At 55.0% G+C, this 20,882-nt stretch overlaps 5 protein-coding genes across 5 annotated transcripts; 2 read left to right on the top strand and 3 right to left on the bottom strand.

Moving 5' to 3' along the window:
* Positions 1-565: 565 nt before the first annotated feature.
* On the bottom strand, positions 566-4,061 carry F5Z01DRAFT_32718 (rab-GTPase-TBC domain-containing protein). The gene is made up of 3 exons (XM_046259067.1): positions 3,300-4,061; positions 2,624-3,231; positions 566-2,571 (listed from the first exon to the last, which is right to left on the bottom strand). Exons 1-3 carry the CDS (start codon positions 3,792-3,794, stop codon positions 672-674), a joined length of 3,003 nt encoding a protein of 1,000 aa, XP_046123170.1. The 5' UTR covers positions 3,795-4,061; the 3' UTR covers positions 566-671.
* Positions 4,062-6,139: 2,078 nt separating this feature from the next.
* Positions 6,140-10,208, top strand: F5Z01DRAFT_32592 (uncharacterized protein). The gene is made up of 5 exons (XM_046259053.1): positions 6,140-6,645; positions 6,695-7,985; positions 8,044-8,115; positions 8,166-8,234; positions 8,285-10,208. The coding sequence occupies exons 1-5, from the start codon at positions 6,327-6,329 to the stop codon at positions 10,044-10,046; spliced, it is 3,513 nt and encodes a 1,170-aa protein (XP_046123169.1). The 5' UTR covers positions 6,140-6,326; the 3' UTR covers positions 10,047-10,208.
* A 703-nt stretch (positions 10,209-10,911) lies between these two features.
* On the top strand, positions 10,912-14,088 carry F5Z01DRAFT_32678 (uncharacterized protein). Its single transcript, XM_046259063.1, has 2 exons — positions 10,912-13,745; positions 13,795-14,088. The coding sequence occupies exon 1, from the start codon at positions 11,023-11,025 to the stop codon at positions 13,663-13,665; it is 2,643 nt and encodes an 880-aa protein (XP_046123168.1). The 5' UTR covers positions 10,912-11,022; the 3' UTR covers positions 13,666-13,745; positions 13,795-14,088.
* Positions 13,983-15,041, bottom strand: F5Z01DRAFT_614760 (TAP42-like protein; the record flags this gene model as incomplete). The annotated part of the gene is made up of 1 exon (XM_046260831.1): positions 13,983-15,041. One exon carries the CDS (start codon positions 15,039-15,041, stop codon positions 13,983-13,985), a length of 1,059 nt encoding a protein of 352 aa, XP_046123167.1.
* A 115-nt stretch (positions 15,042-15,156) lies between these two features.
* Positions 15,157-20,882, bottom strand: F5Z01DRAFT_746563 (DNA topoisomerase). The gene is made up of 3 exons (XM_046266955.1): positions 20,534-20,882; positions 16,797-20,384; positions 15,157-16,743 (listed from the first exon to the last, which is right to left on the bottom strand). The coding sequence occupies exons 1-3, from the start codon at positions 20,600-20,602 to the stop codon at positions 15,394-15,396; spliced, it is 5,007 nt and encodes a 1,668-aa protein (XP_046123166.1). The 5' UTR covers positions 20,603-20,882; the 3' UTR covers positions 15,157-15,393.

The raw sequence follows: 20,882 nt of genomic DNA, 5'->3' as shown, positions 1-20,882 counted from the left end.
CACAAGTGTTCTGGAGGACTCTTCGCTCCGGTCATCTCGTACAAATGGTGCATAGTCTATCAGCAGTTTTATTGCATGGTGTAGATCCCAAAGTCCCTGCAGGTACACGTAACCCCCCACCGAGATACGCAACAAACACCTTGAGTGCTCGCAATTGATCAGTGTTGTGTAACCAGACACTCGACAGGAAGTAAGCATCAAATCACGCGTCAATATGCAGTGCCGTGGTATCTTCTGAAATTGAGGCTAGGTTGTCATCTTGAGGGCCTTTGCCTAGCTTTTCCCCTATACAGGGTAGTCAGATACGTAGTCGGAGGAACCACCTTTTTGCATGTGATCGAGTGCAGATCGGAACGGCGATGCAGTCGCGCGAGTAAATGCACGGCGCGTCTGGCCATTACCAAGTATAAGCACATATGTATCTGCTTCAACGAAACAAATTTTGTTCAGCATACTTGATTGCTTTGACGCCATGCTCCCTTGAACGCCACTATCGCTATCGGACAAGTTCAAAATGGTATATATCCCAACCCTTCAATTTACACCCACGAAAAGAAGAATCCGCCCCCGTTCCTACTCGTGTCCTCGCGACAAGACAGTCGTTTCCAATGTTGTGTTCAGTCTTGACACGCCTTTTATGTATCGTAGCATCCCCACGTTACAGTTCTTCCTCATCTTCGCCATCCCCAGAACCCGCCGCCGCTTGTCGAAGATCCGCTCGGCGACCCGACGAGTGGCTTCGCTGCTGTCTCCGCCGGAGGCATCATGCCCGTCTGTCCGGTGAGGCGACCGAACATACCCACGGCATTTATAGGGTTGATCCCCGGGGACGGCAGGGCAGGTGTCTCACCAGGAGCGATACCGCATGCTTTGCGCAAGGCCTCCAACTTCTGCTGAGCTTCGTCCGCCTCCTGACGTGCCACTGCTTCGGCTGTCTTTGATTTCGCAAGCTCCGTAAGCAGTGCATCGTGCTCCGCGACTGTTGGCGGCACGGTCAGCTCCGTGGCCGGCGTCGTCGGTGTCGCTGGCCCTGCCGTGGAGGTCATCGAGATGACAGACTCGTGCCGTGCAGGGAGGGAGGAAAGACGCTTCGAAAAGCCCCCAGCCTGAGAAGGAGTGGACTTGCTACGCGCCAGCTTGAATTCCCTGAGCCCACTGCTGGGTCCCTTGACGTTCGACATGTCCGAGACCTGCTCGCGCCTGGGCTCCACGGTAACGCTGGTCGTGCGCAGCTTCTGCACTTGGTGCTCTAGACGGTGCTTGTCTTGGTGAAGTAGGCGAACGTGGGCATGACTCTCGCGAAGCTGATCCTTCAACGATGCGACCTCTGTGCTTAGATCATGGATCTGGCGATTGAGGCCCTGTGCTTGCGACGCCGAGACGGCCAGCTGGTCCTTGGCGCTCACCAGCTCCTCATGTAGCTGTGTCTTGGACTGCAGAACTGACTCGCGGTCCTCACATTCCTGGTCGGGGAACCTGGCCTGAACCTGCTCAATCAACGCAGGGAGATCTGTCGTCGTTTCCTCCACGTCGTGTTGTTGTTCTACCTCGCCGTCCTGGTTCGCCGGCAGTTTCTCCTCCACTGCTGATTTCGAAGTTGCCTGTTGCTTGAGGGCGTCGAGCAGTGGCTGGACTGCTTGCTGGTCCTCCTGCCTCTCGTCCTTCTCACGCTGCAGCTGGTTCGTCAGCACGGTGTGGCTCCGCTGGAGCTCGCCCATCGCCGTCAAAAGATCCTCAATCTGGTTGTGCAATAACCGCTCATCGAGGGTCTTCGTACTCGTTGCTGTCTTATTGCCCACGGGCGTTGACTCCCGACCCGATGCTTCGTCGTCCAGCCGAGAAGAGTCACGGGACATGATGGAGGCTTCGGTCGAGGCTGAGCTTGTCACACTTGAGGAGCTGGCTTCCATCGAGTTCAGAGTCGATGCAAGGCTCTGCTTCGATGCGCTGCGTCGCAACATGCTCAGGGGTCGGGGTGAGGCACCAGCGCCCGGGCTCAGGGTAGTATTCGATTTGGGCGCAATCGTCGACGAAGCCCATATTCGGCCCAGAAATCTCGAGGCAGCATTTGTCGTGTCCGATGTGCGACTGGCGCTGGCGGCCACGACCAACGATCGACGATAGCCCTGCTCCAACTGGCCCAGATTTTCTCTTGACACTTCGCTTGTCAAGCTGACAAAGTCGTCGACGAACTCCTCCGCGTCGTAGTGGTAGCAATCCCACAGGCCTCGCGATAGCAACAATTGCATCGCATCTTCCAGCTCGACACATGCTAGGAGCCGCTGTTCGTTCTTGCGCATCAACGAGAGCGCCACTCGCATAAGTGTCTCCGGGGCACCCTCGGCGAAGATGACATCGTAGATCCGGAACAGCATCGGTAGAGGGCAGGTTACGGCGAAGAAACTGAGGAACCACTGTGATACGTAGGCAGGATCTACCTGAAGATCCTCAAAGTGCTTGGAGAGTTCCGGTAGATTGCTTTTCAAGAGTTCCCGGAATTGATAAATGCGAACATGGAGGCCCGAGAGATCTGGGAGGAAGCACGTCCGGAGATCGTACCGCTCCATCAGCCTGCCAGAACGGTTAGCCAACAAACCACCCTCGTGTAGACAATTCTTCTTACCGAACCAACACGCAAAATGCTTGCTTGTCAGGCATATGCATCAATAGGGGCCCGACCAGAAACGCGAGGCCCTGGCAGTAGCCAATCTTCGTATCGTACAGGCTAAAGGTCTTGAGCACACGACCTAGCATGCGCTGGCCATCACCATCTGGGTCCCTGAACATATCAACTCCAGGAAAGCTTCGACCGAGATCCTTGCCAATCAGGGGCTCGTAAGGACTCGACTCCCCGCTGAGTTTCTCATATTGCTCTTCCAGGCCCGCATCGCGAGCCCCAGACATGCTCTGCCATACCACGCCTCGTAACGGGGGTGGAATGCCCTTGTGTATTTTATTTGAAAGCAGTGTTGGCAGGCGACCAGCAGTCTGCTGGTAGTCCTTGACCAGAGCTGCCCAAAATTCGAGGTCGGTCATGGGCGGCGGTGGAAGCATCGAATATCGCAGAGCAGATGGTGTCGGTCCATCTACCATTTGTCGAAGCTGGGCCATGGACGGCGGACGAGGTCTCCTCGCACTCGAGTCGCGCGCAACTTGGACTTTGACGGTCTTTGGGTTCGTAGCCAGCTTCGCGTTCTCTTGCTCTAGTTGCTGCAGTAGGAGTGTGGTGGACTGCAATGGCACGTCAGTATAAGGAAATGTCTCACAAAGAGTCGAAGGGAGTTGTATGGGCAACCCACATTATCCGTCTCTTCGTCCTTGGTCTGCGCATCCTCCGTCTTTTCAAGCTCTGCCCAATTGACAGAGTCAGCGTCCGAAGACCTGCGAGAATCACCATCCTCCTCCCCGCTGTCTAACTCTTCTTTCAATGTGCGGCTGGAATCGGGTGTTGCCCTGGACTCGGCTGACGAGCGCTTCTGAGAAGTTTCCCCTTCAGTACTCTCTTTTTCAGCAACTGACGGTCGATCCGTCGACACGCTATCATTTCTTTGCTTCTCATTATTGTCGTCGTCTGAGGTAGCGCTGATGTCCAACGTTAGAGCTGGCGGCTCAGACAATCGCACGGTGACCATGGAGTCGTGTGCCAATTTAGGCGTTTCTGCATCTGCCGCGTCTAGCTTTTCGACTGTCGTGGGAGTCGCTCCTGGTACTTCGGCTAGGTCATCTGCAGCCGTGTGCGACTCTGGCTCAGGAGATATAGTAGCATTTTCGCTTGGTTTGTCTTCGGATGCCATGTTCGAGCAAAGAGAGGCGCTGGGCCCGTTGGCAGGAGAGGTCGGCAAGCTCTCCTCCTGGCTAATTAGAGCTGAAAATGTCCTGTTGGTGTCTGCTATCGGTCGTGGGGGCCGTTGTCGAGGTATCGCCGAGCTTCAAATGGCCTTGATGTGACGGAAATGTAGTGTCGCACCTAATCTCGGACCTGACCAAAACACGAGCCGCCGTCAACATAGGGTGACAAGAAAGGCACGAGGGACAGCCACGTTGAAATCACAATCCGTGTTCTACCGAGCGGTGGGACGTGACTCAGGATGCGAAGTGACCACTCGGTAAAAGTGAAACGTTGTCGCAGCCAACTGCTAGTAAGTGTCTAGGGCAGGCAGGGCACAGTCGGGGTGGTGGTCCGCAACGTCAAGGAGGAAGAATTGAGAGGAAGGGGCGTATTTTTGGGTGTTCGAGAGTTGGTTGAACGGAGAGCCGATTTGAGGCGGAAGCAAGGAAGGCTTCAAAGACGAGACCAGGCGCGCTTGATTGAAGAACCAGAACCATCAATGCCTGGGCCAGGGGTAATTATGAACCACGTTCGGTTTGCTCTGACATGGCGGCTACCGGTGCTAACGACGCGATTGGGGACGATGCCAATCTCGCCGGGGGCGCGAACCGCCAGCCTATTCGCTCCCCTGAGTCCCCGAATCCACACATGTCGACTGCCGTTCATAAGCGCCTGGGCGAAGGCGAGAACAAATTGTTATTGTTACCGAGCGGACATTGGTGAACTTGGCCATAAATTGTATCTAGGAAGCAGGCATGAAGCTGGGTAACATTGCAACTATACCACTCTGCTGGTCAGCAACATCAGAGACGCCCATCGTTTGACCGTTGGATTGGCGAACATTATTATTAGGTTTGGCCCAGACCGGCGTTAGCATCACGGCGTAATGTAGGGGTCGACCACTTAAAACACTGCGTCAGACTTATCGATAACCCTTTCGGGGCACCTGCGGTGCACTTGGCAGCCGACGCGGATCCAACCACCCCCCGCCTTCTGTGGCGCTAGCTATCGATACCGGGACACCAGCCACATCCCGGATCAACAAGCCACATCCACGCGAGGAGACACCACGGACCAAAGCATGCAGGTTTTCGATGCATTGATGCAAGTCATCTGATGCTGTGAATTTTCGGTTCGGGAGCATGCTCTTTGGTTACATCTAGACTGCCATGCAGTACGAAGCACACCGCTTCGTCAAAGTGGCTGAATATGTGCTCTGGGACCTAGGCTGTTGAACTCCGTACCTAGGGTAAAGTGGTTACCGAAATCCATCTTTTCGCGAATTCATCGTCCTCTTCAAAGGGATCCAGCACTAATACAGTAGCATTGTCTCTGGTCTACATCTCCCTGCCGTCACTGCTCCAGAAACCCTTCACCGACTTCTGACTTGGGCGAGAAGGGTGCCGCACGAAAAGGACGGATGGGTGGCTGCCCTAGCATAAATGAACAGACTGGGCGCAATCGACCCAGTTACAACGGCACCTTGTCCCCCACGTTCGTCCAGGGCATGCTGATGCTTGTGCGGTCGAGCGCGCACCGCCTTTGGACAAAGTCAGCGGACCAGAGTGCCATTGGACTCTTATTATGAAGCCAGATTGCACTGGTAGATACTATATTGTCGCTCCAGCCCCCACACGAGTGCGTCTTGAAAACTGAATCGTGAATGTGACCAGAGGCGTCTAACTCGGGTGGCCCCCCTCCAACGCCTCACTCGCTGAAAGTGACCCCACGATAAGAGCCCCCGGCGCGAGCTAATCCTCACCTTGCAAGTTGCATGCAGCATGCTCATCAGGCGCATCAGCCTTGAAACATTCTCCAATGGAAAACCTCCCTCCGACTCCAACGCCTGCACGACCGAGACAACCCTGATTGTCGTCCATAGAACAGCTCCAATCTGGCATGCAGAGGCCCACCACATGTGCGACTTGCAACGATCTAAGAGTGTCATGCGTACGGAGCACAGCGAGTTCGACAAGTCTAGACTGGCACCACGGATCAACGTCATGACATGCGATGCGCGCAAAGTGCCCATTTGTTGGTTCGCCCACATCGCGCTCAGGAAGCCAGCCATTTGCCCCAGGGGTGACCGTGGTATCCCTCAAGCGAAGATCATGGTAAGGTAACCTTGCAACGAGATCCTAGGTCCCATGGTGTCATGTTCTACGATACTGTACTCAAGGCCGATGCTTGATTTTGGACTTAATAACCCCGTGCTACGTGCAAGTAGTGACGTCCTTTGGAAGCGAGGCCGATTTGGAGACTTTCGCAAGTTGTTGGAGGACGCGACCGACCATTAGTGGATGTCACGATCCCCAGATCATTTCCCACACTCCACTGTCTGTGTTTCCAAGGACACAGCAACCCGCGACTGGCCTCTCTTTCTCTCTCTCCACCATCACTCCTTTCTGTAAATTTTTGTTCGACCTCATGGCGTCTTGATACGCGTCTCGACCACCGGCAGGTACGGTAGAGATCTTTGATTTCATCTCTTCGCAGAATGGTGCCCTCTTTTCTGCGTCCGCGTTCTGCCAGACCTCGCGTCGGGTCCCAGGGCCCTGCGATCTCTCCCTCGTTCGAGCAACGAAATCCTCGAGTGCCTGTCGCAGACTTTACGGAAGCCGATGAAGACGAGGACGACGATGACGACGATGAAGAGGACGAGGAAGAGGACGGGCGAGGTCAGGGACTTCGCGCTTTTGGCAGGCCCAGCCGCTTCCCAGATGAAGATCCCCACGAGGACCCGGACGACGAAGGGGACGAAGATGGTCAAAGAGACGCGCTGCCTGTCTTGCCATTATTCTCTGCATCTCACCTAGGTATGAATTGGACATTGGCAATGCAAACGGGGACGCTAACCATGTGCAGACTCTCTGCCCGTGTACAGCATCACCCACGCTATTCGAATCATCGTGATCGCTCGCACTGAAACCTCCTTGACGTGGGACCAGTTGAGGTCCCCGCAAGTATCTCAATTCCTCGTCAAGCCGATGCAGCGTCAAATACGAACTCAGCACTTTACGCGTGCTACGATATATGCCCTCATGGCCAACTGCCTGCAGTTCACCAAGGAGGCTCAGCGATACGCCGCCAATGCGGGCACAAGCCACACGAGAGCCAAAGTCTGCGAGCTCTTGGCTCTGAAAATACTCAAGGAGTACTCGACGAGGGAACTCATCGACGCACTGGCGTATGATTTCCACCCTCTGCAAGGCTTGCCGGGTCTCTCGTCCAACGACCTCGCGATTGGAGCAAGCTCGAAGAAAGGAGGGCTGAACCCATCTCGGACCTCCACTCTGGAAGTCGCAATCAGGGCGTCGGCAAAGCACTTTCTGGCTCATCCCGTGGTCGTCCAGCAGCTTGAGGCTATCTGGAGTGGCGCTGTCACGTTTTACTCGGCTGCGGACAGTCTGCACCGGGCACCGCCCAACAGCCCTTCCCAGACCCTGAACGGCAGGATGGGCAAGCCCAATGCTACAACTCCCTTGATCGGCAAAGTATCTTCCCAAGACAAACACCCACATGTACCACCGGGCAGGCGAACAGTGATGCTCTACGACCCGCGGCAAGCCTCGATGCTGAAGCTTTCTCGCCTGCGCGTGCCTCGTTATAGATCATTCCTGTCCACGCTGTCACTAGCCATCCTTATCGGGCTTTTCCTCGCAGTTCTAATCGAGCGGTCTACAAAGATCACAGGACTGGAGCTCGTGTTCTGGTTCTGGAGCGCCGGCTTTATGCTGGATGAGCTTGTCGGATTCAACGAACAAGGCTTTGCGCTCTTCGTCATGAGTGTATGGAACTTGGTCGACTTGGGCATCCTCGTGCTGCTCATTGTGTATTACTGCATGCGCGCCTACGGCGTCTTCATGGCTGACCCGCATCACTGGAACGATATGGCCTACGACGTGCTAGCTGCTAACGCCATTCTACTCCTGCCACGCATCTTCAGCGCGCTAGATCACTACCAGTACTTCTCGCAGCTCCTGATTGCGTTCCGACTGATGGCTGTCGATCTGGTGGCCGTCCTTGTCCTGGTCCTGATCATGTGCAGTGGCTTCTACGTCTTCTTCGTCCTGTCAGACAACAAGAACGACGGAGGAGAAGTGGCATTCAAGATCTTCCAGCTGCTCATGGGCTTCACGCCTGCTGCATGGGATGTGTAAGTTGAGCGGCGAGCTTTCGAGCCTGGTAACCGGGCTGTTCACTGACATGGATAGGTGGCCTACTTACAACTGGCTTGGACGGGGGCTGCTCGTGCTTTTCCTGTTCATCTGCCATTTTCTGGTCGTGTAGGTCTCTAATACTCCTACAATCGCTAACTAGTGCTTACAACTCGCAGCACCATCCTCATCACGGTCCTCACCAACTCCTTCATGGCCATTGCTTCCAATGCGACCGAGGAGCATCAGTATGTGATCTCCGTCTGCATCGTGTTTAGCCCGAAGCTAATCATTATAGATTTCTGTTTGCTATCAACACTATTTCTATGGTCAAGAACGACGCTTTGTTCTCTTACATCGCACCAAGCAACATCTTTGCATGGCTGCTCATGCCTCTGAGGTACTGTATGCCCCTCAAAGAGTTTGTGTGGCTCAACCGCACCATCATCAAAATTACACACTTTCCAGTGCTCTTCTGCATTTATTTGTATGAGAGGCTCTGGCTTGCATCGAGTGTGTTTGAGCCCACAGATCTCATCGACAACAGCTCTGGTGGACGTGACAGGAACCTTGCATTCATCGATGCTGCTAACAGAAGCGCCATCTTCAGTCCCAACGTCAGAGTGAGGGAAGAGTCGGTGGCGGGATTCCAGAAGGATCGTGCATTGGAGGAAGTTTTCAGACGCATGCCCGAGCCTGCTACGCTGAGAACGCAGCGCAGGAATGAAAGACAGAAGGCGCAGACTGCCATCAGGAACTGGATGGACCAGCACGATGAGGATGGCGGCACGCAATCGAATTGGCCCACAATGGATAGCAGAGCCTTGCCGGACTGGCATCGCAGGTTGAGTGCTGGTCGGGATCGCCCTTCGCAACTGCGGCACATATCTGATGTTCGCTCCACAGCAAGCGACCCTGCTGATCTGATGTCGAACGTCGGAGGGTTGCCAACATTCCCCCGGAGACCACTGAGGAAGGATGTCGTGCTCATGGCGCCCGACTACAAGGAGAATACGGACGCCGATGGGGACGACGAGCTCGTCACGAATGACGAGGACGAAGAAGATAACGTTACGCATGAGGTTAGCAGTCGGAAGGGCGCGATGGGGTCGCAAGCCGATCCAGAGGGGGACTACTTCACGGCACCTGTGACATCCCGACTTGTGAAGCTGGCATCTTCTGCTGGCTCTTCTGAACGTGGTGTGCCGGCGACCCCTCGACAGGCCGCTCCACGCCGCGCGGGCATGCACAGCCGGACAATGTCTACGAACACGATACTCTACAACCCTGGCGAGGTGAAACAAGCCCTGAGGGTTGTCCACAGCTCGTCTTCGGCGGCCTCGCACGGAAGGGCGGACCAGACAGGTAGCGGTCGTCAGAGCGGACGCAGTGGAGGTGATAAGACCCCAGGGAAACGCGCATCGCCTCGGCGACGATCGCCCCAGAGACAAACCGCGGCAGCGGCCACCCAGCCACGACCAGTTACCGCACCGCGCGGGTTGACTGACAATGGCGGCATCACTCGGACGGCTTTGATGAGCATCGATCCCCGCAACCGACCGCGCGACGCACGGAGACTGCCGTCTGTCGACATGAGCATACTGTCTGGCGACACCAGCCTGCGGTATGCCAACGACGACGTCCACGGTGGTATGGCCGGCAGCTTCCAGACCCAAATGGCCATGGCCATGATGAAGGACAACCAGAGGCGCGTGGCCGGCAACATTGATGCCGCAGACCGTGACAGGATGGGACGCCTGGTGCTGGCGAGAATGAAGACCCTGGAGGAGGGCTTTGCGGATATCATCAAGGAGGTGCGCGCAATGAAAGAGTCGGGCCCGTCTACCAGACGTAATTCCGACACGGAATTCAAGGGCCAGCCAGCGAAAAGGGCCAAGGGCGATACGACACCGAACAAGGCGGGCGGTAAGAGGCCCGTCAGCCGGCGAAGCTGGAAAGAGCCCAAGGACATTAAAGGGAAAGGCAAGCGATTGGTGTATTCGTCTGACGATGAGGCTGATGGCGATGAGGGCTTCGCCAGACGAGGGAGCTCAATGTGAGTCGCGGTTTCCAAGGAGGGTGCAGGGCGTTCGGTTGCATGGTTTGCGTAAGTATATATGGGCTTTGGCGTTTCGCAAGACTTTGTGCGCACCAGAGCATATACGACCACCTCGCTTGGTATCTAATTCGAGAAGATGCGCACCACAGATGAGTTCACTTCCTAGATTCGCTATGAGTCAACTTGCGGGGCTGTTAACTAGGACCTTGAAGGTGGTAGGTAACGTGATACCAGTACCTACCTGGAATGATGATACGTGAGTACCTACCTTTCGGCCCGCTAGACATGCACGCAGGCGGGGGATTTGCAGCCTTACGACGCTCCATGTCCGTCGACTAGTAGGTACGTACTCCAGTCATCGTCGGCGTGTGATCTGCCTGGTTTAGGCAACATGGAATTTTTGAAGACTAGAGTCCCAGGGAGATCGACTACGACAATGGCCCAGTCCAGTTTGCCCGCCTTTATTCAGGCAGTTGCACAGCACGGAGCTGTGATTGGTTCGTGAGGACGACAACAGTCAATGCAGTGCCTCACACCATCTTTGGGAAAGAGCCTGCAGAGGAGGTGTTGCCCAGTAGCCGCTGATATTGATCACAGGCAGATCGGTTGCTCTTTCCCTCATTGGGGTGGACGGGCCAGTTCCCCAACACATGGCCATGATGACCGGCTTGGCAGCGGTAGCAGCACAGCACAGCTCAGCATCAGCATGTACAGTCAGGTGTCTATCATCTTTCTGCACGGACAAGTGACATGAGTCCTCGCCCTCATCCACATCTTTACATCACATTCGTGTGACGCTGGCTGACTCATGCCATCGACGCAGCGTGTCTTGTTTGCCTTGTCAATCACAAGGCAGCAAACCGTATGAGCGACGTGGGCCTTTGAAACTTCGCCTCAGCTAGCTGTCAGCATATTGCCTCTTTTCATCCTCACGCGCTCCCCCGCTGCTTCAAATTCTGGGGCATTGCCGCTACACCATGTCGGATCCTGGCCTCACATACAATGGCTGGAAGTCGCCTGAGCGTCCAGCATGGTCGACCGACGCCTTCATGGCAATAGATGAGGAGCAACAGAAACCTGGTGGCGACACCGCCGCGCCGAAACCCATACCCAATGCTAGCACGAGCTACGAAGATGCGCCACCAACCTATGAGTTGACCGAGTCCCAGACTCGAGAGTTCATCCGCACAGGGCAGCTGCCACTCAACACGGCTGCCGTGGACGACGGCTTGCGGGCATCTCTGGAAGACGACGGTCAATTGTCTCTCTGGGAGCGGAAGGACAATGCATTTGCTTCTAGTGGGGGAAACGATGGCTTCAGTCAAGCGCAGTCTCACAATAGCCGCACCGCCCACTCAGCAGCCGATGACACGATCCAGTTTCCTCACATCACTTTGGGCGAGGGCGATGTACTCGTTTTCGTTGACGTCCCGAAGACGAAAGTTGACAGTCGACCCGCGACAACTTGCATCGGTGTTGCCCCTTGCAATCAAAGCTTCAGGGTCCATTCGGAGAAGCTCCTGGCACTGAGGGATAGCAAGTTCCCAGCCATGCTCGACAACGAGATCTATCAAGCCAGAGTTCGACGACGGCGCAAGCTCGATCCCGAGCAGTATCCGGGTATACACTATTTCTTGGACATGACGCCACCCGTCGAAGGTGACGACCTCGTCTTCCAAATGATGAGCCTGTCCCTCCCCCAGGGCATAATGGACTGGTGGTCCGCAGACTTATTCCATGGCGTTGATTCTCAACTAGTACGTGGGCACGACGATCTTTGCTCTTGCTTCAGAGACCGCCATCTGGCCGACCAAAAACAAGCACAAAGGAGGCTTGTCAACACTAAAACCTTGGGCATGACCGAAGACGAGAGGGCTCTCTACTTGGAATCTGTTGGCATGACAGAGGACGATCTACTTCCTGCGAAACCGCCGCTGACATTGCCGCCATCTGTCACGGATCTCGAAAGACTCCGCGCGCGTGGTGCCACAGAAGTGATCAATACACCCTCGTGGTTCCAAATCCCCGACTACTGCCCTTTCCGCCACTGCAACAGCATCATTCGCCTGTTTATGATCATTGAGGACAAACCAGTAGAGTTGAAGTCGGCAGCACGCGTCTGGACCATGGTTGGCATCAGCAAGATCATGGATTGCCCCTCGGTGGTGAGCACCCATGTTGCAGGCTGGGTCCTATCCAACCCCAGGTTCATTGAGGTTCTCCCCGAGGAAGCTTTCGAGATTGGCTTCGCTCTCCAGCTGCCTCAGGTCACTTTGGCCGCTTATCGGATATTAGTCAACGAGTTGGCCCTAGAAGAAGCTGCGGATGACAGTCGCCTGACGGCGCGGTCCCGGTTGACGATCTTTGGCCGCCGGAAGCGCGAGATCAGTGACGACGAGCAGAGCAACCTGATTGAACATGCCGCCAGAGCCTTCATTGAACGTGTAAACAGCAACCTTGCCTGGCTACAGAGCCCTTCTCTCTTTGATCATCTCGACATACCTCAATGGGCCCACCTCCACAAAATGAAAAGGCTTCTTGAGCTCGAAGATGACGGCACTTTCGACGCAGCAAAGAAGGCGCTTTGTAAGCTGATGGACGCTCTTGCGCACAAGGCAAGCCATGCGGTCGAGATCCTTGTCAGATGCGGTGCCTATGGTCGCGAAGCAAATGCTCAGTGGGACGAAGACCGTGCAGCCGTTTTGACGCCCCAGGCCTTTAGGCCAATCCAGGAAATCATGCTGACCCTGAACACAACGCAGAGGCTCCTGCTGCCTTCCTTCTACCACGACTTGGAACGACGGCTGAAAACAATGTACCCCGGGATGGATTCCCTGCATCCAGACTCTCGCCACCAGCACTTCTTGCTCGGTGATGTCGTGCGGGAGCTGAATAAGCTCGTTCAGGCGCAGCCAGATAGACGGCACCGAGAAGAATGGAACTCTGTCTTTGCGCCCGGCTTGAACAATCTACGCCTGGCCGTCCCTTTGCTCGACATGGAACGTTTCGGAGATGAGGTCGAGTATGCCTTGAAACCGATTGTGAGGTCATGGAAGCGCGGGGATTTAGGAGATAAGGATGCCATGCCCCAGCTCAACATTACGAGACATCTCCTCCTGGCCCTCACTCACAATGAGTTGAAGTTTCTGCCGCTGTGGGCTGGCGGGAACAACGATGGTACGGGAGGCGTGTTTGGATCATATGTACCGCCGACGGACATGGGCCCTAATGGCCCAGGCCCGGCCTTTCATACTGGGTGCACCATCCCTTCTGGCCCGCCTAGCCTGTCTGAATCACTCCTAGACGAGATCACTGCCTTCAACATCAAGGGCAGCACAACAGCTGGGTCCGTGGATGTCCACGACAGTATCTCAACAGTCTACCGCCCGGAAAAGGTCATTGTGGCGGACTCGTCCATCGCATCGGAGAGCACCTCGGGCATGGAATCCGAGTACGATCGCGCGCGATTCGAGATCCCCGCGGAGCATCAGAACATGGGGCAGGCTGTCGAACTCATGGTGGACTCGATGGATTGCTCCGACGACACCGCTACGATTGGCGCCGACTCGGACTCGGACCACAGCTTGGATGACTTTGAGGAGGCCAGAATGCATAAATGATAACAGCAATGGATCTACTGCCATCTCCTCGAGTGCGAAGGAGAGCAGGTCTCAGCTCCAACATCCGACGACCAACGGCGGTGGAGTGCCTGATTCCCCGGTCCCATACATCGGGCTGATTTAGAACAGCGTGTGCATATCTTGGAATTCTCTTGGGAAACACGATATGAACTTGGTATGCAAGAACTAAAAAGAGCGAGGGCGATGACGCTTAATAATGATGATCACGACGAGACGACTGTTACGCAGCGTACAAATATACAAACCAACCGAAGCCTGAACGCCATGCATGCATAACCCTGTCTCATTACACATGATCAGCCCATGTTCATCGTATTTCCCGAGCCTTTGGGGTTGTTGTCCTTGAACTCGTCCCAGTCTCTGGCCTTGTACATTTCCCTCTCCATCGCCTCGTAGTCATCCTCATCAATGACCTTCTTCGGCTCCTCCCCGCCCTCGATGATGTTGCCTTGCCGTCTCTCCTCCTCGAGATACTCATCAATCGTCATGGTGGGCAGGTTGTGGCCCGAGCGGAAGACGCCCTTTGTGCGCTCCCCCCTCGCGTTGGCGCCCAGCAGCGTGAACGGCTGCAGCGGTTTCCCAGCTTTCGACAGCAACGGCCCCCCCGTGCCTGGCTTCATGCGCATGGGTCCGTCGAGCCTCGTGTCGTCGTCACGCTCTTCTATCTCCTTCAGCCGCTGCTCTGGCTGGTCGGGCACCGCCTTCAACATGTCAATTTCCCTATTGATCGAGTCCAGCGCGTGGAATGTCTTGTGTAGCCGGTACGCCACGTTGGTCAGGTAGACCTCCCTGATGACCTCCTCATCTCCGTTCTGCAGATAGCGTGGGTTCTTGCGCAGCGCCTCGAGCTTTGTCTTGAGCTGCTTCTCGGCCTTGAAGGCGGCGATCTTTGTGTTGCGCTTGGCAGACATGTCCATGCCCCGCGGCACCACCCCAAACTCATCGTCCTCTTCGCGGTATCTGTCTAGGAGTTTGTTGTAAGGTGGTTCGACGAGGCCGTATGATTCGACGAGGTTGAGGAACAGGTCGTATATCCTCTTCGTCTTCTTCAGGTGCTGCACCCGTTCGCTGGGCTTGTTGTGCCCGGGCGCGCGCTCCATCAGCTCAGCCATGTGATATGCGGTGAGCATATAGGGCAGTTCGGACGTGGCAACATCATCGAGCGTCTCGTTGACGGAGAATACTGAAGCAGCAGCGAGGGTTTCGAGAAGTTGTTGATGCAGGGCGATGGTGGATTCGACATCGGCGGCATAGGCGGCAGAGGTAGCGTCTGCGCGCGACTCGAGATCGGTTCGTTGCTTCTCAGTGGCTTCTAGTAGTGACGATAGCGTCTGGGGGGTATCTAAAGGGTCCATTCTGGCAATCTGGTGGTTTCGTGTCTGAGTAGAGTTACCGAACCTTTGACCCGAAAGCTTAGGGAAGCTTTTGGCAACCATCGTATCGGTAACCAAGTGACTATCTGGTTGTTGCCCCACCCCCACCATTCAACGACTCAAGGAAGGCTACCCTGTACCCGAGTAAGGGCTTCATGTGTGGCAAGATATCACACCTAGCCTCCATTGCTTTGTGTTAAGGTCAAATACCAACGGTAGGTAGACACGGCATGTATCAAGAATGCCTTAAAGAGCTGTATATATCTCGCGTCAAGTGTATAAGCTGTGTAGAAAGTAGAAAGAACGCCCCTGACGCCACGTAACCTTTTCAAGGTTAGTCCTCATCATCATCCATGTCGAACCCGTCATCACTCTCATCATCCTCGTCTAGCCCCATGGTCGAATCCTCGTCGATGATCACTGGCTTCCTCGCTGCTGCAGCCCGGCCTGGTCTCCCACGCGCCGCCGGTCTCGGGGCTGGGGATTCAGGGTCGGCCATGTCTTCATCCTCATCCTCCTCGTCGTCTACTGGTACAGACTTCTTAGCCGCAGACTTCTTCAATGCGTAGGCTTTGGCCGCGGGCGAAAGCGTGGTCTGCTTGGGCGCTGGCTTTGGCTTCGTAGCCGGCTCATTGGCGGCCTTATTCTTCACTCCTGCAGGGCGACCACGGGCCTTCTTCACTACTGGCAGAGCATCCGCCTTGGAAGCCGAGGGCTTCGGTTTGGGTGCAGCCTTTGAAACAACCACAGGCTTCTCGTCGTCATCGTCGGAGAGGAACTCGTCAATGTCCTTGGCCTTGCTTGCGGGCTTGAACGGTGAAGACTTGGCTAGCATCTCGTAGTTGGTGTCGTCCGGGCTGTCCTCATCGAACGCTTTCGATGACTTGGGCTTGGGCTTGGGCTTGGAGCCACTGGGGCCGCCGCTCGACTCGGGCCTGGTCATTGCGTGCAGGCTCAGCCTACCAGTGCCAGCCCCCGAACCACTCGACTCAGGCTCCGATTTGCCGATACCTTTCACCATCGCGCCAACGTCACCAAGCATCATGTCGTCATCCTCGTCGCTATCCGAGTCGAGGTCGATGAAGGTCTTGGCTCTGGAAGCAGCAACGCGCTTGTTGCGTGTCGGTTGCGGCACCGGCTCTTCTTCCTCATATTCGGACAGCGATAAAGCCGGAGTTTCCTTCTTCACCACGGGCTTGGCTGCAGGAGCGGATGATGGCTTGGCCCGGCTCAGCGCCGCAAAGTCGTCGTCAGAGAATCCGTCCAGGGCGGTGCTAGGCTCTGCCTTGGGCTCCTTCTTGACAGCGGTTTTGCCACTGCCAAACATCTCCGCAAACCTCTGAGCGCTCTTCGTGTTGGACGGCGCAACCGCCGCCGCCGCCTTGCTGGTCTTGGCCTTTGACTTGGCCTTGGCTTCAGGCTCATAATCATCTTCATCCTTGGCCTTCTTGCCACGACCAGCGCCAATCTTCTTTGAAACACGACGACCAGTCCTACGAATGTCCTTCGCGATCTGAGCGTCAAGAGTCTCCTGTTTCTCCCACTCTACGGCGAACTCGTCGAGGTCACGGCACCAGAGGTCCTTTTCACTCAACGCCAGCAGCTCGTCATGCTGAGCCTGCTTGTTGCCCATGGCCTCCTTGAGTTTGGCAAGGCGTTCGGCAGTCAGTGACCAGATAGGCATCTAGAGCGTGTCAGTCAAGGCTTGCTGCAGTGCGGGGCGGACGTGGTACTTACCGACAAAAGATAATCATAGTCACGGGCACTTCCCTTCTCGGAGGAGTCATCGTTCTCATCGTCGCCAGACTCGTTCATCTCGTCCTCAGCATCTTTCTTCTTCTGGTTGACGCCGTTCGGGAAGGCCTCGTAATCACGGTCGCGGAGCTCTTGGACCAGAACATCCTTCCTCTTCTTCCCAACGACTAGCTTGCCGTCGATGATCTCTTGGATGAAACGAGCCTGGTTGGTCACTTTGCGGAACTCGCGGTGGTAGACATCCAGCCAGTGCTTCTTTCGCTCGGTGTACATCTGCAAGCGGTGGACGTAGAATGCGTCCAAGATGTCCTCAACCTTCTCATATCTGCGGATGCGGCCTTCGGCATCGAATGCCACCATGTTCGATGTGGCGACTTGCTTCTGCAGCTTGAACTTTTCCAAGAGACCAGCCTCCATTACCTTGTCAATGTGCTTCTCATCTACCTGGATCTCAAAGTGTACGGTCTGATGATCGTTGAACTCCTTGTAATCCTTGATCCAGCTGGGGCCATCATCCCCGCTGATGATCTTTTCGAGCTGTGCCTTGAAGTTGTCGGTCCACACGCGGATGGGCAACTCCGTGATGATGATCTCGTTCGGATTCCTGTCATCTCTGTAGGCAACGCCGTTGAACTTGAAGCGGTCGGGGCCGGCGGGCTCGGGAACACCTTTCCAGCCACGGAACCAGGGCATCATCGATTCGAATGGAGCTTCCTCCGTGTTATCTGGGTCAAGGCGCCCCATGCGTCGTTTGAGGTTGTTGACAATGTCCATGGGGTGGTAGTTGGGGATGTTGGTGCTCCAACCGGTGCCGATACCATCAGCACCGTTGACCAGGACCATGGGTAGAATGGGCGAGTATGTATCCGGCTCGATAGTCACGCCTTCTTCCGTTTGGTAATTCAAGTTGGGCTCGTCCAGTGGGCTGAAGATCTTGCGCGCAAAGGGTGACAGACGGGTGAAGATGTAACGAGGACTGGCCGCGTCAGAACCACCAGCGAGACGGGAACCAAAGGTGCCGCTGGGCTCGAGACAGTTAATGTTGTTGGAACCAACAAAGTTCTGCGCCAGGCCAATGATCGTCTGATGCAAGGATGCTTCACCGTGATGGTACGAGGTTTGCTCGGAAACATAACCAGCCAACTCAACGACCTTGGTGTCCTTGACCAGGTTCCTCTTGAAACAAGCGTAAATGACCTTGCGCTGGCCTGGCTTGAATCCATCCAGCACAGATGGAACTGATCGCACATTGTCAGCCATGCTGAAAAGGATCAGCTCTCGGTTGACAAAGTCCGTATGCTTGATGACCGATGTGGACATGTCGAGGTAAGTGCCCGGCACGAACTCTCCCAGCCAAGCCTTTCGCGCATCTGCCTTTTTCTTGCTGAAGACCAGCTCATAGAGCTCGGGTTCACCTGGCTGTACAGTCTGGAACTGCTTCAGATGCTTGTCAAGGTCCTTGAAATAGATTTGGGCGTCCTCAGGGGTTGATGAACCCAGACCCTTCAAGTACTTGCTTCGCCACTTGGTGAGCTCGTTGCGGTGGGCTTCTTTCCATTCCTCGTACTGTGGTTGAGTGAAGAAGGACTTGAGTCGCAAAGGTTTCTTGGGGTTAGAGCCTTGCCACACCTTGACAATGGGCGTGATGAATCCCTGGAAGAAGCCTGGCACTTGAAGCAAGGAGGGGTACATGACTTGTAGAAAGTTGATGAGAAGCCCCTTGATATGACTACCATCGTGATCCTGATCAGCCATGATCATCAGATGGCCATAGCGCAGACTCCTGTTGTCGGTATACACAGCCTTGTGCTTGAGGCCTAGGAATTGCTTGATGTTTTGGATTTCCGTATTTTTGGAGATTTGGTCCGCAGTAGCATCGCGGACGTTGAGCATCTTACCTCGCAAGGGGAAGACACCGATGCGGTCGGGGTCAAGAATTGCACGCCCAGCGACGGCCAGACCTTTGGCGGAGTCACCCTCAGTCAGGATCAATGTGCATTCATGACCACGGCGAGTGCCAGCCAAGTTAGCCTCGACAAGCTTGGCATTGCTCACTCGTGAGCGCTTGCTGCCGTCACTCTTTGCCATCAATTTGTCGGCCTTCTTTTCGGCGAAGGCCATGATGTTCTGCAAAGCCTCGGATGCGGCGATCTTTTTTAGGAACTTCTCGCTGAGCTCGCACTTGCTACCGAATTGGCTGACCTTGGTAGTGGTCTGCTCCTTGGTCTGTGAGTTGAAAGTGGGGTTGTTGATGAGACAGTTGACGAACACAAAGATGTGATTTCGTAGATGGTTCTGCTTCAACGTGTGCCCCTTTGCCTTCTTGTTCAGCTGCTTGAGTAGAGCATTTGTCATCTGATCAGCGATGTAGTTGACGTGTGTTCCTCCTGAGGTGGTGGCAATGGAGTTGACGAACGAAACTTGTTGGAATGTTCCGTCCGAGACCGTGAAGCCGATCTCCCACCGGGGATGGCCCTTGTCATCATCAATCTCGACCGTCGTCACCGGGGTCACACCTTCCTCCTGGGCTCTCGTGTGGGCAATGGCCTTGGCGTACATGTTGCAGTACGACTTGAAGTCCTTGATCTTGATATGCTCGCCGTTGAGGTACGTTCTAACGCCGCGAACCGTGCCTGCCATATCGTAGACACGTCGCAAGAGTAGACTTTCTAGCGTATCGTCGATACCCTCCGGCATGTTGAGCTTCTCAAAATCGGGTTTGAATGTCACACGCACAAAGTCAGACGTCTTGCTCGACGTGATCTTTGCCTTGGTCACGTGAAGCATGTTATCCGTCCATGTCTGCTTGTATCTCTTGCCATTCTCGTTGTCCTGGCATTCGAGAGTAAACTCCTTGCTGAAAATGTTGCAGAGCTTGGCACCATAACCGTTTCGGCCGCCGACAGTCTTCTTCTCGTTGTCGTCGTAGTTGGCACCTGTAAGGAGGACACCAAAGATCATCTCGGGAATGTACATTTTTTCCTTCTCGTGCATAACGATAGGGATACCCTTGCCGTTGTTCTCGACGCTGATGACACCTTGCTCTCTGTCGATGGTGATCTTCATGTGCGACATGCTCGAGTCACGCTGCTTGTTGTCCGCAGCATTGACCAGAATCTCGTCAAAGATTTTGTAGAAACCGGGCACAAATGTGACCTCCTTGTACTCCATCAATTGAGTCTCTTTGTTGTAGACCCACATCGTCTGGGTGGTTTTTTCGATTGAGCCAACGTATGTGTCAGGACGGTGCATGATGTGCTCACGCTGGGTGAGCTTCTGGTATGTCTCGCTCGCTGTCTTCTTCTTGGTCGGGCCTTTTGATGTTTCCTCGACCGCCATGCTGTCATTCTCAAGCTCGGCCAGGGGGGCGCCTGCAGACTTTTTGACGGCTGGTGCCTTCTTTTGCTTCTTGGGCGGAGTGTTGGAAAAGCCAGAGCCATCGGCCGAATCGTCGTCTTGGTCGTCATTCTCCGGGGCGGGTCGCTTCTTGCTGACCTTGAGGGTACTTTGTGTCATCTTCTTTGCTTTCGGCGCCGGCGCCTTCTTTACAGCCGCAGCCTTGGTCTTCTTCTGTCACGGGGGTGATGTCAGCCGGTTGTCGGAAGAAAAGAGCGTTGAAGATCTGACGAGGTTCTGAGGGTCAGGAAGCTCATGGTGAGCTGATACGCAGGTGATGTTGTTGTTGGGAGATCGGATGCTCTTGAGACGCGAATACTTACAATTACAGGCTCAGGGACGAAGCCATCAGACTCGGCCTCGGAGATGAACGCCGACTCGTCTGAATCCATCTTGGGGTGTGCTACAGGTATCGAACAGAATCTCTCAACGGCGAAACGAGGGTTTATCGACAGCGGATGCACAGGGTACAAAGTTGAACATGGATATGGAGCTGAGATCCAGGAGCCCCTTGGTCGAGTGGCAAGCAGCGCTTTTGCGCAAGATCGCAATAGTAAAGAGTGGCGTAGGGAGTGTGCCACGGTGATGCGAAAACAAGTCAAAGATTGGAAATAGTTGGCGATGCAGGGTGCGGAATCACGAGGATGTCGTCGGCGTTGTTGTGGTTTCCTC

The sequence above is a fragment of the Emericellopsis atlantica genome (assembly GCF_019669845.1).
Source record: "Emericellopsis atlantica unplaced genomic scaffold F5Z01scaffold_1, whole genome shotgun sequence".
NCBI lineage: Eukaryota > Fungi > Ascomycota > Sordariomycetes > Hypocreales > Bionectriaceae > Emericellopsis > Emericellopsis atlantica.
The sequence above is the reverse complement of the archived record's forward strand: the minus strand, read 5'-3'. Positions and strand labels throughout refer to the sequence as shown.